Genomic DNA, 17,153 nt, shown 5'->3' with positions numbered 1-17,153 from the left:
ATCTTTAGGCTTACTAGGTTTTAAAGTACAGGTATGGTACAAGTATTTTTGTAAGTGCATGAGAGTTACAAAGAGGTTTGTAGGGAATCATTAATTCCTGTTGGTGAGGCAGATATATGAGGTGCTGTGCATCCACACCTCTCTCTAAAAGAATTGTCAAAGTATTTAACAGTTAAAAATGCCATATAATTGGATGCTCTAATCTTAAATTCACAGATGAAAGTGAGGATCAGTGAATCTTCCACCGTTGCGTCTGTAATGGAAGCAGGCTGGCACGCTCTCTCTCTTTCTCAGTTCAGTAGGTGCTGGCTAACGGCACACTGAATCATTTCAAGCCAGATTCAATCCTGTTTCCAGCTTCATCTTCAAAGGAAGTCTCAGTTCCTCTTCTGACTGGGAGAATAATTGTGTGTTTTTCATGCAGAGCTGTGGGAACCTGTGCTGTACTGTCCCTCGGTGCTCTGCAAACAGTGTGTGGGGTTTGATACTGTAGTCCATCGAAGCTCAGGGTTTGATACCTTGGCCTGTAGAAACGGAGGGTTTGATACTTTAGGCTGTAGAATGTTAGGGTTTTGAAAATTTAGCCTTTAGAGGCTCAGGGTTAGACATTTTGTCCCGTAGAAGTTCAGGGTTTGATAGTTCGGGTGGGTATGGCATCATGGTTGTTTCACGTGGACAGGTAAGATGAGGTTCCACAGCATCGGCCAGTCTGGCCAGTCCCGTTAGAGAGCAGTCCTCTTACATGACCTGCTCTTCAAACTGTAATGCCTCTGACTCCCCAGTGGGGCAGCGTCACCGCAGTACCCACCACCGCGTGAGCTTTGTGACAGTCAAATGAACACCTGCACCTAACGTGAAGGGTGATTGTCAAACACGGTTCGGATGGTCAGGCACAGAACACCTCTTTTGTGTGCGGCTGAGAGCTTCGCACCAGCATCTGTCTTCCTTGTGTTCATTTATCCACGGACCACTGCCCTCTTATTCTGGTCTAATGAAGTGTTCAGCTGGATAAAGAGCAATTTTGCCCGAATAAAAACAGGAACTGCTGTATTTCACTCTCCTGAAGAGGTGTGATTATGCTTTGGTGCCCTCAGACAGCCCCCTCTGCCCTCCTCTTCCTATGAGGGGCAGGTTTGTGGTGAGAAAGAGATTAATCACTGATTAATTACTTCATGGCTGCCTTTGAATTAGGCTGCACAGAGACTGAGCCGCGCGGAGGGAATTGCGGCGATGTCTTCTGCATTGTTTGTGCGGACAGAATCTGTATCACTGCCCCCCCCCCCGTCTGTCTGCCATATCTCTCATGTACCCCCCAAAAATTCACGTGTTCCTCAATATCACTCTCACAGAGCTGTGTGTGTTTGTGTAAATATATACAATGCTCATAAAATTCAAACTGTTTTATAAAGTAAGTTTAGTTGAAAAAATGTCTTCTTTCGTTGTGAGGGGTTTTTTTCTTTAAAAACTTTGAAGAGGATGTTTCGTTAATTTCTGTCCTTTGAAGAGGATGTTTCGTTAATTTCTGTTCTTTGAAGAGGATGTTTAGTTAATTTCTGTCATTCTCTCTCTCTCTGCCGTGGTCCGCCCGGCGTGCAGAATGAGGTGGTGAGTCTGAGTTGTGGTTAATGCTTTCTGAGTGCAGCCATTTACATCCCAGCATCCTCACTGTCAGCGGCTGAATGAACGCAGTGGAAAGGAGATGAAGAGGCGGGGGACGCTGGCATTAACCCTCTCCGCCCGGCGGGTGGTCCGGCCGATAACGTCAATGCCTTGATTAGGCCATTCTGCTCCGGCGTCTCAATCAAGAGACGGCACAGAACGCCAGCCTCTTCAGGGGCCCATCTGGAGGCGGCGCTCATCGTCCGGGCAACGCTCAGCCTTCCTGATGATGATTTCTCAGCATCATCTGCCTGATTAAAATTGCTTCAGAAGCGCGGTGACCAGCAATTACAATTAACACGCTGTTGTTGTTGGCGGCTTGCTTTTTTCTTTGCCGTGCCTGGCATTGTTCACTGCCCCCCGCTGCTTCCTTGCTGCTGCTGTTACTTTCAGTGTCAGCGTTGACCTCCGACCCCTTCTTCTTTTCTACTTCCTGTCACACAGGGACGCAGCGTGCAGCTGGTGCAGCTGCTCCTCCTGCCACTCTGTGGCCAGATCTCAGTGCTCTTCAGGATCCCTGCTCTCCAGTATGAAAGGTCAAAGTTCAGTCTGTTTCTGGATGGAGAGAATGAGCGGATGAGGGGAATGCGTGTGTGTGCGTGTGTGTAAGGAAGAGATGCAGCTATTCCTCTCAATCGGGAGTTTATTTCCCTTGAGTCGAGCTGTAAGGCTCATCGTTAATGACTTCCATTATGAAGCTCTCCAAATGGGTCTTAGGCTTCAATAGAGGGAATCTGGGCTCGGCGGCAATTTGAGTCATCGGAGAGAAGAGGTGGCATGCTGTTCTCTCCGCAATGACTCCATTTTTCTCGTTATTATTTCCCTGTTTCTTTTTTTTTCCGTTAGTCTTTTTGCTTCGGCAGTTGCAGGAATCACCCTCTCCTTTTCAAGATTTAATTAAAAGCGGACACTTTCTGTTCTCCTCTTACAATTATCTAAATTAGGCTGCTTTTTCACCTCAAAAGTCTCCAAGTGGTTACACCATTACACAAGGGAAAAAAGGGAAGATTTTACCAAGTACGGCTCCCAGAAGACTAATGATCCTATCCATCGCCTTTATCAGGAAAAGATGCGCTGCAATCAGAGCCCCTTTGTTAGAATAAATGGTTTCTCAGTAATAAAACTACTTAAAAAGCTGTACTTCAGACAGCCTTCATCACTCAGTGCTTTTGGGTTTTAGCCTGAAGCCCCCGCCACCTACACATACTACCCACCTTTGAGGGGAGAGGGGTTCTTAGACTCTGCAGGACTGGGCCTTCTGGATGTGGTAGCTGAGAGTGTGCAGAGGACAGTCTGATTGGAGCCCAAGTCTGTGAGTCCTCTTATTTCCTTTCGGCAGCAGAATAAATGCGCAGCTGTGTTTTCAAACGGTTTTTGAAAGAGCTGCAAAGTGCGAACTGGAGTTAACAAGACCCCTAGGTCGGGCTGACGTCAAGAAGGGATTCTCATTTTCAGTTTGTGTGAATGCTTGCACGTCCGCACAAGGGCGTGGCAGGTGACGGACGAAGCTTCACGCCAGACTGCACTGCTTTACCCAGCTCTGCCCTCTAACACACACACACACACACACACACACACACACACACACAGAGTGTGTGTGACAGTGCTCCATTCTTGGCCCTCACAGACACAGGGTCCTCTTCTCGCCCTCACCCCTGTCCTCCTCGTTTTCTCAGAGCGGGAGATCAAATCCCCGGCAGGTAAGACCCTCTCAGCAGCGGATGGAGATGCGGGGCAGGGATCGGTCCGCTGCGGAATAACGGCATTATCTCTCATGCTGCACTGCGCGCCCTGCTAATGCAGCTCTGATCCGTTCCCCTCTCTCTCTCTCCATGCCGTGCCGCTCGGCTCCGGCGTGTCTGCTTTGTGTGTGTGAGCGCTGTGATCTACAGTGCTTTTCCCACCGTTACGCTTGCGTCTCCCCCACAATGCCGCTGGCCCGTTCTCTGTCCATGCCTCTGCGTCTCACAGCGGTCCTGAGAGCTGCGGCTCTCCCGTTGCCCGTCTCTGTGACAGCTAGAACTTTTTGATGGGTTTCATAAGATGAGCGATTTACACCCTGGATCTCCTTATCCTTTCACTCCCTGCTCATACCTCTGCGCATATCTCTGCGCATACTCCAGAAAACTGTAGGAAAGTAAGATCTCATATTTTAACACTGTTTCTTTTATCATTGTTCTCATTCAGAGGAGGTTGTAAGAGGATGGAGCATTAGAGGGCTGAATCTGCCTTTAACAGTGGTGAGTGTTTCTAACGTGTAGCACCAGCAGTTTCTGTACATGTGTAACGGTTTATAAGAACAACCAGCTTTACCTTAACACTGCTGCAACACTGGCTGTTAATAAGATGTCGCCAAAACAAGTATTACACCAGCACACCACCTGCCTTATAGACTAGTACACTTCCTGTGTGGAGAGACAGGTGAAAAGACTTACAGGTATACCCAGGTGCGCACAGACGGCATCTTTAACCTTCTCTCTCTCTCTCTGTGAGATGCAGCGCATGGCAGACACAGCATGAAAGGGGTGTTCTGTGTTGTGTTAACGCTTTGAGGCTGCAGAAGATGATCAGATGAGCAGATATTTTCTGTTTACTGCCTTTGTGTAGAAACACAGAACATGCCACAGTGGCTTCCTCAGTACCTTTTAGCTACTGAGGAAGCCCACTCACTCGGCCACAGTCTGTTCACTCATTAATATGCCATCACACGCAGCCCTTGTGATCTATTTTGAGCCTAAACATTCCTCCGCCAAGACACCGCTGCCACTGATCAGGCTTGAAAGAAATTAATTGTATCCTAGCAACAGGAGTCAAAATGTTACTTAGCAACAACATTTTACTGTAAGCAGAAATTGCACTGAGGAAACGAAGATTAAACTCCTAACTTCCACAGAGAGACAGTCGTGTGATTATCAAAGATTTCCTTTCAGGTGAACACTTATGGGGGAGTGGGAGGGAGTTGGGGGGGGGCATCTGATATATTAATTTTTTGCTCAGTGTGTGACATTTAGTGCTGCTGTAAGAAGTAATTGGCTTAATTGGAGCAATCGCAAGGTGTCATCTAAAGCTGCCCCCAAACTAATAAAACGTTTCTTCTCTCTCTCTATGTCCCTCTTTCTCACTTTCTGTGAGAGCCAGATTCTGTGAGATTCAGGGCTTTTGAATTACATATTTCTAAACATTCCCAAAGCTTCAGGTTACGTAACGTCGTCGTAAGTGAGACAACAATTCTAATCCTCCCCTCTCTCACACATACACACACACATGTACATAAACACACACACACTCTCCCTGTCTCTCTCGCTCTGTCGTTCACACACACATTCTCTCTCGCTCTGTCTCTCACACACACATTCTCTCTCGCTCTGTCTCTCACACACACATTCTCTCTCGCCCTGTCTCTCACACACACATTCTCTCAGTTCTGTCTCCTTTCTGTACGTTATATTGGCAGGACAAATAGACATCCACTGTGCCGGGACATTGACATAGCAAACAAATTAAATATGATTAAATATTTAATATAAATGGTAGATCGTAGAACAATGAAGAGAGGAAAGGTAATGGTTTTTATTAGAAATTCTGATTGTTAGAGGTGTGAGTCAAAGTGTGTGGGTGAGCGTGAGAATGCACCGTGATGATGATGATGATGATGATGATGATGCTGCCCTGATGTGGAAGCAGGAACATCATTCCCTGAATGACTGCGCTGCATAGTGCGAAGCCCGGAAGCATAGGAAGGCTCAAGGTTAAAGCCATCAACGTTATGGCTTTGCAGCTTTTCTCAAGGCTCCCGCAGGAGTGATGGCTTTGCAGCACGGCCCCCAAAATGTTTATTTGCAGCTGCAAGCTCTCTCTTCTCCAGATCCGTTAATTAAATTAGATTAGGAGCTGAGTTGGGCAGTCTGACTCAGGGTGGGTTTTGGGGGACAGACGCTACCTGAAGCTCTTGTTCCTAATAATCACAAGTGCACGGCGTGTTGTTTTAACATTTGGGGGCTTTTAAACAAATTACCTTTTTACAGTTTTGGAGGGGAAGTTTGGCAATCGTATTCATGCTACTTGAGTTTTTGGGGCTTGTTCCAGCTAACTTGTTAGTTTTTCATTATTATTTTTACTAGATGTTGGTACAGGTAATGTAATTAAGGTAAAGTATGTCATATCTATTGCGATGCCCACCCGCCCACCTATGTTTTATAATATCGAATTAAAGTTCTGCAGACAGCCTTCTTGATGTAAGACAGGTTATTATATAACAGCTACACCTGTTAATCAAATCAAACCCATTGCCAGCTCTGCGATTTCTTTAGCTTGGACCTTTCAGCTTTGAATTCTTCCTCTTTTGAAAGCTTTTTTTCCCGGAAGCCAGTAAGGTAATGAAATAAGTATGCCCTGTATGTCCTGGCCTTTTTGTCTCTTCTTTTAGTGAGATTAGAGGTACAGGATGACTGAGCACCTGTGCCAGTGAGCAGTGTTGGGGGGGGGGCTTTGTGACTTTGGTGAAAAGAGGCTTTTTTCTGTTCTTTATCTGCCAGAGTCTCCTATAAGGAGTGGCCTCCATGGTTTACAGATTATCCATCTGAGCAGCTATGGTTCAGATTATCCATCTGCTGTGGATTTGCTTCAGATCCCGGTGAGGCACCCTGGAGCTGAACCTGAGCCTTGAGGCTGTGGGCCGCTACGCCACACTGGCTCTGTCATTTTTAACCCCGTCCCAATATCCAGTGACCCTGTGAGGTCAGAACAACGCTCTCCCGCTGCAGCCTTAAACGATGCGTCACACGTGGTCGATGTGGTTGATCGCCCCCTTGTGGAGGATCTGAAGAGAGCAAGCACAGGCGTTTTCCCCTCTGAATCAGATTCTTCGCGGCTTCGCTGTTTTATTCAAGGAAATGAATTTATCTGGATGGTCTATTCCTTTCCTCAAACCAGCTCAGCCAGCCCGACCAGCTTATAACGAAGATGAAATGGGTTTTAGTGAAGGGGTGTTACTCACTCCTGAGTCATATTTCCACACTGCTTTGCCCTGGTGTGCCTTAAACAAGGTTTTCAGTGATGGTGAAAAACACAAAGGTGAATTTATCAGATTTTTATAGTGCATGTGTTACAGTTGTAAGAGACGGCACGCTCATCCGATTTTTCTTCTTCACAGGTGTATGAAAGAGGGACCAACGTGGAGCAGTTTGTGACCCGCTTCCTGCTGAAGGAGTCAGCCAATCAGATTCAGTCCCTGCTCAACTCTGTGGAGAGTGCCGTGGATGCCATTGATGAGCAGCACAGCCAATCAGGGTGAGTTTTGCATCCAGAGGGGGCTACTGTGCCACCATAATCTGTCCCCTATTAGTTACAAGGACGATTCGCTGTTTAAATTCCTGGTTTGCCAGCAGTCATCACCTTGGTGGTTTTATCTTCTCCATTGAAACAACAGTTGCTTTGTGCTGGATGGTGGAATTATGGTATTGTAAAGTGGAGGAGTGTAATTTATTCCTTTTGGGCCTCATACTATGGCAGGGAAATAATGAACCCCCCCGCTCCCCTCTAACTGTTAATGAAGGATGGTGATCATTATCTCATACTTTCCCCCATGTGGTCTGTCCCCCCCCACCCTCTCTCACCCTTTCTTCTCTGTCTCTCCCTTCCTACCCCATCTCTCTCTTTCTCTCACCATCCGCTTTCCCTCTGTCCTCCCCTCCTCTGTCTGCACCCCTCTCTCCCCCAGGCCCTACCCCAGTAAGACTAGTCCCCGCGTGCTGGAGTCCCGCTATGCCCACCCGGTGCCTGACTACCCGCCAAACAACCGGGTGAGCGCCAAGGAAACCATGAGGAACATCAGCAGTGCCCAAGGTGAGACCCCGCCCTTCTTCCACCTCACACCTGTGAAGCCTCGCCCCTCACTGGCCTTCCCCCGCTTCCCAGGCCTGGCCTCCAGGCCTTGCCTGTAGTTGCTCACTGAAATTATCAGTCAGCAGCTGCTAATTCAAACTCCCTTGCAGCCATTGACTCCTCAGGTAACTCCAGCCCCCCCCCCCCCCCCCCCCCAACCAGGTCAGAGTATGAATTCACTGTGATGTCATAGATGGAAGACTCAGCCATTGGTTGCCTCTGATTAAGCAGATTGTGGGATTGGTCAAGAAAGGACAGGATCCAACACTCAGACACGCTGTGATACAGCTCTGATCAGCACCTCGTTGTCCTTGGCGCTCCCCTATTCATTCCAACAGATCCTGAAACCTGCTTCCTTTGACAACTGCACAGCCCTCTGGTTCTTTATAAGTTCTTTTAATTTGACAAATACTCTTACCAAGCAACTTATAAGTCCATCTCAGGTAAACGTATTAAGTGCTTGTCACCAGAGAGTACTCAGGTACAGAGCAGCAAGCACCACATTAGTGTTTACGCCTGAAGCTAAAAACAGTGCTAAAAGGTATAAGGCATAAAAATTACATTCCATTAGCTTAGCAGATGCTCTCATCCAGAGCAACTCGCATACAATAGCTCACAGTTTTTACATGTTTATCCATTTATACGACTGGATATTTACTGAGGGAATATGGGTTACATGTATTTCCCAAGGGCACCACAGCAGTGGTACAATAGGGAGTCAAACTGACAACCTCTGGGTTATGAGCCCTGCATGTTACCACTATTTCAGTACACATGTATGGCTTGAAAGTGATCATATAAGCAAGCTCCCTTATAAGCACGTAAAGGTGAGCAGACACAGTTAACAGATGCTTATAGCAGAGCATCCATCAGTGAGCTGCAAGTGCACGACATCTGTCTGTTTCAACTTTCAGCAGGATTTGGGGTTAACATGCACCAGGAGTGTAGGACAGCATAGCAGGATCCTACAGTGATACTACAGTCCCATTCTCCTCTCTACCGGCCTCTGAAATGCACAGATGTGAATGAATTTGTAAGGCTTACTTTGCGGGCCCATTTCACAGAGCCATCTTAACTCTCTTCTTCTCTACAGAGCGTCTCACTTCTGCAAAATCAGGTTTTGCATTAATATTTCAGCCAATAATTATTTTACTTTACATGAAAAAAGCCTTAATCTCACCATTTTGTGTGCAGGGTAATTCTGCAGGAAAGACGCTCTAGGACATGGTTTCACCAATGAAGTGAAGCACTTTCTCTGGAGATAGAGAGAAATGATTCCCTTTGAAGTTCAGCTGAGGTTTTGTTTCATCTCCCTCTCCCCGTCTCCCTCTCTCCCTCTCATTCTCTCTCCCTCTCTCTCTCCCTCTCTCCCTCTCATTCTCTCTCCCCTCTCTCTCTCTCTCTCTCTCTCTCTCTCTCTCCCTTTCTCTCTCTCTCTCTCCCTCTCTCCCTCTCTCTCTCCCTCTCTCCCTCTCATTCTCTCTCCCTCTCTCCCTCACTCTCTCTCGCTTTCTCTCTCTTTATCTCTCTCTCAATGCATCTTGCTTTTTCCCTGTTTCTCTTAATTGCTTTATTGGCATGACTTATGACTGCACTGCTAGGACTCAGAGCTTTAAAGTTGCTTACATAAAACATGAATAATCTTATTTTAATGCAAATAATAAAAATAAAAATATGGAAAGCAATATCATATCCATTACGACTAGGGGCAGTGACACACAGCAATTAGTGGCAGTGCTAAGGAGAAATAAATAATGGTGTTAATGAAAAAAATGAATGGAAAAAAGGGTAGTAGTTGCTCTGTAATATCTGTGATGACCTGGGGAGCTCTGTCTCTCTGTCTGTCTGTCCTGGCCTCTGTCCCCCTGCCTCTCAGATTGAGGGACTGTTTTAGGCTGCAACAGCGATTCCCCTCAACACCACAAGCAGAACCCTGATACCTTCTATCCGCACTCCGAGTGCAGTGAATTCGATGTCACTCTGAGGGTCCTGTTGTGCTATTGTGCTAGCGTGCTAACGTGTTAGTGTGCTGTTGTGCTAACGTGTTAGCATGCTGTTGACACTCGCCTCATCAGCTTATCACATTAGGACGGGCACTGTGAGCTGCCCTGAGTGGGGCATCGATTCAGAGCCCCGTAAGAGGGGAGCAGTCGTGTGCTCCACCCCGTCCTCTGTGTTCAGCTGCGAAACTCACTGAGTTAGTTCAAGTTCAAATCCTTCACCTGAAGCCTGCACGTTTTCACCTTGGAACAAGGTGCTAGGTCAGCGTTTGGCCCTGTGTGTGTGTCAGCGTGCTGAAAGCTTAGCTCACTCTTAGGGGTGTTCTCCCGTTCATTCTTATATGTGCTTTGTTTGTTACGCTCTTTCTGTGCCAGAAGATGAATAAGTTTTTTTTTAATAATACTTTAAGGCAGTGCGTATGAAATGGGCTGGTTGAAAGCTTGTGTTGGCTCAGTGTTAAATCAGAGATGTGTCACTCACTGCTCTGTCCCTGTGCCCTTGCTGTTGAAGCTCGTGCTGTGCTGTTTGTGTTGCTATGGCAGGTTGGGGATGCAGACGGCATTTTACACGTGACCTCACATGTACAGGAAGCAAAGGCACTTTCCCACTGTAGAGCTGGAACCAGGCTGGCTCATTATACCCCTTTCCCACTGTAGAGCTGGAACCAGGCTGGCTCATTATACCCCTTTCCCACTGTAGAGCTGGAACCAGGCTGGCTCATTATACCCCTTTCCCACTGTAGGGCTGGAACCAGGCTGGCTCATTATACCCCTTTCCCACTGTAGGGCTGGAACCAGGCTGGCTCATTATACCCCTTTCCCACTGTAGAACTGGAACCAGGCTGGTTCATTATACCCCTTTCCCACTGTAGAGCTGGAACCAGGTCATCTTGAATAGTTAATGTCCTGAATGATTTTTTTCCCGAATGATTTTTGGTGTGCCCCCTGTATGAGCCAGCGTTTTCTGTGCCTGTTTACAAACAAGTTATGCCCAAAATTGCGAATGGGCCTAAACTCACTGCTTCAGGGTGGAGTCAGAGGCAGAAGGTGAGAGAACAGAGGGAGGAAAGTGAGGCGCCTCATTGGCCGATCACAGCAGAGTAGTGGAGGACGATGAATGACGAAAGGGAATGAGGAAATGCATAAACGGCGTGGCCTACGTTGATTTCGTCAAAGTTCACGCGCACTTAGGGAGGGAAAACTGCTGAAAAAACGGGCGGGGGGGGTACGCGCCTGCATCTGCCGCAGTGGCGTTTGGCCGGGACTGCAGCCGAGTCACGCCTGCTTTGGCGTGCAGACCGCTGCTCGATAAAGCCATCACAGTGAGTAACTGTGAAGTAAAAACAGAGCGGTCTCCTCAGCCGTGAGACCTGCAGGGGACGTGATGCTAAATCATACCTCAAGACCGCATAAAACCGCCACCGTTAAAAAGCTGCCATCCCGTAAGAGAAGGAGTGGAATGAGGCAGGCACCGTCATTTATTAGCAAAGAACCCCCCCCCCACCCCACCCAACCGTTCTCCATCCCCCCACATGAATGCTGAGTCAGTCAGAATTGGGGCCAACGTTACAGGCTACCTAAACCTGCCAGGGCAGTCACTTGGGAGGGGAGGGTTGGGTACCCCCCTCCCCACAAACCTCCGCCACATGATTAAGCTCTCTCTCAGGCAGACAGCAGAGGGGTACAGCTGTCACGCCTCCCGATCCCCTCCGAAACCAGACCATTTTTTCCTTCAGCCTGCGCCGGGCCTTCGAATGGAGTGCGCCGCTAAGCACCGAAACATTGATTTTCATGCCCATAATAAAAAATGGAGCATGATAAAAGTGAGCAAGATCATTGCATTTCTGTACTGTCTAATTTGGCAGCAGCAAAAAAAATCCTAACCCTCCTCAAAGGTTCCTGCTCACAGTTTGTATTAAGAAGACATTTCACTCCATAATTGCATTGTAGCTGAAATGCAAGTCACCCTGAGCAAGTGCTATGTTGTGCAGGTTTATATCGATGCATAACTTACAGAATTACATAAGCGGTTAGCGTTCATTTGTGCTTAGACGTAGGGTCAGGGTAAAGGCTATTGTTTGACTTGCGGTGAGGGGCCGAGCAGAAGTTGTGGTTCAGGCCAGGATCAGAGGACACCCGTGGGTTACTCCAGTGCTGTGTAATTACATAAACTGTGTAAGAAGATGTGTATACAGTGTAATTACTCATTAGTCACTCAGTAGTTACAGTGTTGTTACCCAGTAATTAATGTAGGTAAATGCCTAGTTAATATGAAGTGTTGGCGGTTGTTTTGCTGGTGGTTTGAAAATGTGGAAGATTCGGCTCGGTGTGCGCAACACCAGGCTCAACTGAAGCGGGAAAGGGGAGGAGGTGCAGTGCACACAGCAAAACAAGATGTCTAAATTTAGCCACGCGTGAAGGCAAGCTGTTCTCAGATCAGTGGGAGAGAGGGAGAGCGGGAGAGGGAGGGAGAGACAGAGGGAGCAAGGGAAAGAGAGAGGGAGAGAGAGAGAAAGAGAGGGAGAGAGCGCTATTGGTGAGATGAGACATGGTGCGTCTCCTTAGAGAAAGGAACGGCCATCCGTTTCTGCCCCCGAGGCGAGCTGCTGCCAGTCTCCTGGGCATCTCATCAGCTCGAGAGAAAAGTGTGCCGCTAATGAGTTAATTAAACTCATCAAAGCCCCCCTTTTCTTTACTGTTTGAGCAAACACTGGGACCCAGTTCCCTGTTTGGGGTTTAGGGTCTGGGGAAGGGGGGGCTGCTGGTTAGGGTGGCTGGGAGGGGAGTGTTCTCTGGGCACGCTCACAGAGCACACTCCCATTCAGAAATCTGTTTGCTGAGGCTGAGCATCTGTCTCCTCTCCTCTCTCTGTTTCTGACCGCTGATCCCCCCTACCCCCCCCCCAATTTACCTTCCTGCCTCCTCCCTGCCCCTCTCCTCTCTTCCTCTGTGTGTTCTCTCTCTGTAGCCTTTCTCTTCCTGTCTCTTTTCTCTCTCTCTCTGTCTCCTCCCCCCGTCTCCTTGGATTCTGTCTTTCCCCTGTGTCTTTCTCTCATCTCTATTCTCTTCTTTCCTTTCCTCTCTCTCTCTCTTTCGCTCTGTCCATCTCTGCCAGGCTGTCACATCCACATCCAGGTCAGAGTTACTCGATGTGGAGTCACACAGCTCTTCTCCTCACACTGCACTGTCTTGTCAGAACAGCGCTGCACAGAATCGTGTGAAACATTGACGTTATTTGAGAAATGCCATTTCACGACACGTGTGTGGTGCAGACATCCTCAAATATCAGCCAGAGAACAGCACGACACTCCGGCACCTCACACCTTTCAGGGCCTCACCTTCGAAATGACAACTGATTTCTTTTGAGGTCGTCCTAATTTCTTTGATCCTGTTTTGAGTTGGCAGACACCTCCTTACGTACCCTGCTGACACCAGCTCAGTAAGATTCACAGGAGCACTGTGTGTGACTGAGGTAGGGAAACTGGCGTTGGGCTTACTCGCCCTTTCTCTCAAAGGGCAGATGCACATGCATTGTTTCATTTCAGAAGTATCATTTTGATCCGCATCTGTGAAACCTGGCCTGCATTTGGCTCACATCCCTCAGTATGGATAGAGACCTGTGAGGGCGACCCCCGCGATGGAGGACCTGCCCCAGCCAGGCAGCACAGTTCTGAGCAGGCCGGAATGCGCCTGTGCCCTGTGTTCCGGAACGTTCCCAGAGCTCCACCCCCCTGTTCTGTGCGCGCAGCTCCAGAGCTGCCGTATGTTATGCCATATGCTCCCGTACCTGCAGATGGCGCCGCCTGTCATCGGCACAGACACTGTTGGTCACGGTGTTGTCCCCGCCCGAGACAAGCAGTCACAAACAGGAGGTGCCGTCTCACCTCTGACACCGGCAGACGTCCGGCTGGCAGGGAGTCCCTGCTCTGCAGCCTGTCCCCATCGCCATAGTTACAGCAGCTCTGTCGTCTGCAGGACTGTCCTCCGTCACGCACCGCCCAAAACACACCAGCACACGCACGCACACGCACGCACACTCAAACACGCCGAAACACGCACGCACATGCACACTCAACCACACATGCACACAACTCAAACACGTATGCACACACAACCATGCACACGCACACTCAAACACGCATGCACACACAACCATGCACACACACACTTAAACACACAAAAACATGTGCAAGCATGCACATACTCACACACTAACATGCATTCACAAACATAAACACAAATGCAAACGTGCAAATACACACACAGAAATACGCACACAAGCACGCACATAAACACACACACAAATGTATTTGCATGAACACACAGGTATAAACACACGCACACGCACCCATGTGCACGGACACACATGAACACATGCACACGCATGTGTGCGCACACACATGAACACATGCACACGCATGTGCGCGCACACACATGAACACACATGAACACATGCACACAAAGACAGATTGAAGTGTTCTCCCCTTCTTGGCTTGGCAGCTGGCAGAGTAAGGATGTTAAGGCGCACTGACTCCTTTCTTCCTTGTTAATTAGGCATCTGTCATTGCACACAGGAAGGAGAGGGGACACTCAGCACCGCTGCTGTTGAATTGTGACTCTGCTTCCTGCCAAAGCAGTGCCCCTCATTGACTCTGCAGAGCACTAACTTTATAACAGACCCACCAGGGTCTGTTCCAAGCTTTAGCTGTAGTTTAGCTGTCGTTTGTTACTTTGTTTGATGGCAGAGGACAGAGGAATCGTTTATTTCAGGATGTGCTGAAACATGGGTCAGCTGTCGCCGTGGGTACAGGCAGTGTGCACATTTTACAGGGACACACCCACGGCGTTCTGTGACATCACACCAGTAGTAAATACCGGACATTCCCACCTGCTTGGAATGACAATTATTATTATTTTAGAATCACACTTCCCTCTCTGGGGTTGAATTATTGTAGGACACAACCAGGACTTTGTATGGCATCAGAATTTGTGTCTGGAGCTGGGTGAAGAAGAGTCAACTATTATGATTATTATTATTATTATTATTATTATTTATTATTATTATTACTTTTCATATAGGGTAAGTTGCTTTGGATAAAAGCATCTGCCAAATGAACAAATGTAAATGAAATGTAAATATTCTTCGTAGATGATCTCTGGCAACATCATGGCAACATGCATATAATGCATATAAAAGCAGTGAGAACATGGTTCGGCATCGCGAGCAAAATAAAAACAGAGCTGGGATAAGCTCTCCACCGAAGCTGTTATGGCACGCTTATGCATAGCCCTCATAAGTAGCAAAGAAGGAAACTCGGCATAGACGTAGTTCCTAACAATGACCCATAAGAGGAACTTAACTTTTTGCCTGACAGAGGTCCAAAAGTGCTACTACAGACCTTGCCTGGATACGTGGTGATGAGATACCGGGAGCTAAGCACAGGAGATGTCCTGAGGTGTGCAGACACAGACCAAAGAAGGAAATTCTGATGCACACCTGATTCCTCCTTTCAGGGCCAATGGAAGTGAGGAAGGAGGGGCTGGAGGCACAGATCAACCGCCTGGCTGAGCTGATTGGACGGCTTGAGAACAAGGTAGGACCCCGCCCCTGAACCTCACCCTCAGCCCAAACTCCACCCCTTGAACCTACTGAAGACACGCCCCTCCCTGTTTCTGCCTTGTGACATACCCCTGGTGTTTATCCTACTCTGGATGTGTGTGCTTATTTTCTATGACTTTTTAGCTATAGCCACCAAGCAGGATTTGAACTCATGACACTGGTTCGGTTTATACTATAGTTTGACTAATTTCAGGTGTTGATCCAGCATAAACTCTCCCTTGCAAAAAATCCCTGATTTCCCAAAAATGATTGGGATCAGGAAACTCCAGTCTAGCTGATCCACACTCCAGCATTTCAGAGGAACGCTGTCTGCGCACACTAAAAACGTATCTGGGCTCACCTGGAACATCTGCTCATTAGTGCCGATTATTGACCCAGGCAAGCAGTCAGGTAATTTTGATAAACTGTAATTAAGCCGAGGGTCTCCAAACCCCTGGCTGTGGCCCAGCCTGGCAGCAGAAGGCTGGGTTCAGACTCAGACACGCCCTCCTTACCCTGCACTCCCACTACAGGCCTTTCCTCGGCTGCTTGGTGTTTCTCTGGACAAAGAGCCGTCAGCGCTTCATGTAGTCAGTGCCACCTCACACACCTCCCAGCCCCTCACCAGAACCTCCAGGTGAATGCAGTGAAGAAACCCCGGGGCTCTGTGCTGTGACATTGGGAAAGCCATTCCTGCTACCCAGTCATCATACCCACAAGCACAAACACGTGCACACACACACACACGAGTGCATGCACATAGACACACACAAACATACACACACGCTCACATAAACACATACAAACACACACAATCTTACAGGCAGTGAGTGTGCAGGCCTAATGGAGTCCTTAGTTAATATGGCCATTTTTTGCTGGCAATAGCTTTTATTTCTGTGGCTAAAAATATCAAGGTTTATCCACGCTCAGCTAAGCACAGCCGAGTCAGGGAAACAAAGAAGAGGCCTGCAACGTGCAGAACAGCCTCTCCAAACACGCCTTTATAGCAGAGCTGAAATGAATAACTTGTGAGAGTCCTGCGTAAAAGCTAGCAGGGTAGCATGTAGCACAGGAGTTTCTGCGGTAACGTCACTCCCTGAGACTAAGATTAGGTAGCGCTGTTTCCAGTAGAGTTGAGGGGTATTTTCCTTTAGCTCAGCTGGTAACGACGCTGGTCATAAAGGTTTAGCTGAGCATCGAGAACATCGGTTCGAAACTCGCTTGCTCACTTCACACCAGTTACACCTTCAGCAGCTCGGTTCTCAGCCCACCCTCCTGCACACACGATCACCTTACCGTCTGCGGACCGCAGGTGTCCACACTTGCTCTGCAACGTTGCCTTCCAAACGGCATTTTTTCTCGGATTCCCGTCAAATGGCACCTGATCCTCTGTTTGAGAGTATCCCAGCCTGCAGAATCAACATTCATGTGCCCTCAGTTGCTCCCATTGAGCGAGTGTACAAGCTTATACCCATCCTGTCTGTGTGGCATTCCAAGGTTCTGCCGTTTCCATGGTTTCGCTGGTCAAGATTTACCACGCTGGATTGACGGACAGCGGAGTGTGCCCAGTTCGCTTCCAAAAAACACACCCCTACAATAACGAAACTGAATTTTATCACATCATTTAATATCATCAGGGATTTACAAACGTTAATATTGTAATCGATACATTCCACATCAGTAAGAGACAGGTTGTTTGTGAGCTTGTTCGCTGGCTAGTTGGCAAATCCAGCTGCACTATATAGGCCTGTATAAATTTAGGAACGTCGCTGTATCACTAGTGTCACTATAAGCTAGGCACTCCCTTCAATGGTAGTTTCATGTAATCAATACAGCCTGTTCATTTAGCTCTCGTTTCTTACTTTATGTTGATCTGTTTTATAAAAGTGATACAGCACTCAAACTCAAACCCACAGTATATTATGAATATTAGACAGTAAAAGGAAAAAAAGTATGTTCAATCATGTTATAGCTTTTTTCCTTATTAGCAGTGTCCGTTTTGAAATAATGTT

General features: G+C 47.8%; 1 protein-coding gene across 1 annotated transcript in view; it reads left to right on the top strand.

The window, feature by feature from the left end:
* Positions 1 to 17,153, top strand: part of necab2 (N-terminal EF-hand calcium binding protein 2) — an 83,289-nt gene that overhangs the window by 52,410 nt on the left and 13,726 nt on the right. Inside the window, exons 6-8 of the mRNA XM_036544182.1 lie at positions 6,812 to 6,948; positions 7,379 to 7,503; positions 15,057 to 15,136. Of these exons, the coding sequence (XP_036400075.1) occupies positions 6,812 to 6,948; positions 7,379 to 7,503; positions 15,057 to 15,136 (342 nt within the window). The remainder of the gene's footprint in view (positions 1 to 6,811; positions 6,949 to 7,378; positions 7,504 to 15,056; positions 15,137 to 17,153) is intronic.

This window comes from Megalops cyprinoides, chromosome 13 (genome assembly GCF_013368585.1).
Source record: "Megalops cyprinoides isolate fMegCyp1 chromosome 13, fMegCyp1.pri, whole genome shotgun sequence".
NCBI lineage: Eukaryota > Metazoa > Chordata > Actinopteri > Elopiformes > Megalopidae > Megalops > Megalops cyprinoides.
This window is presented reverse-complemented; position numbering and strand designations above follow the sequence as displayed.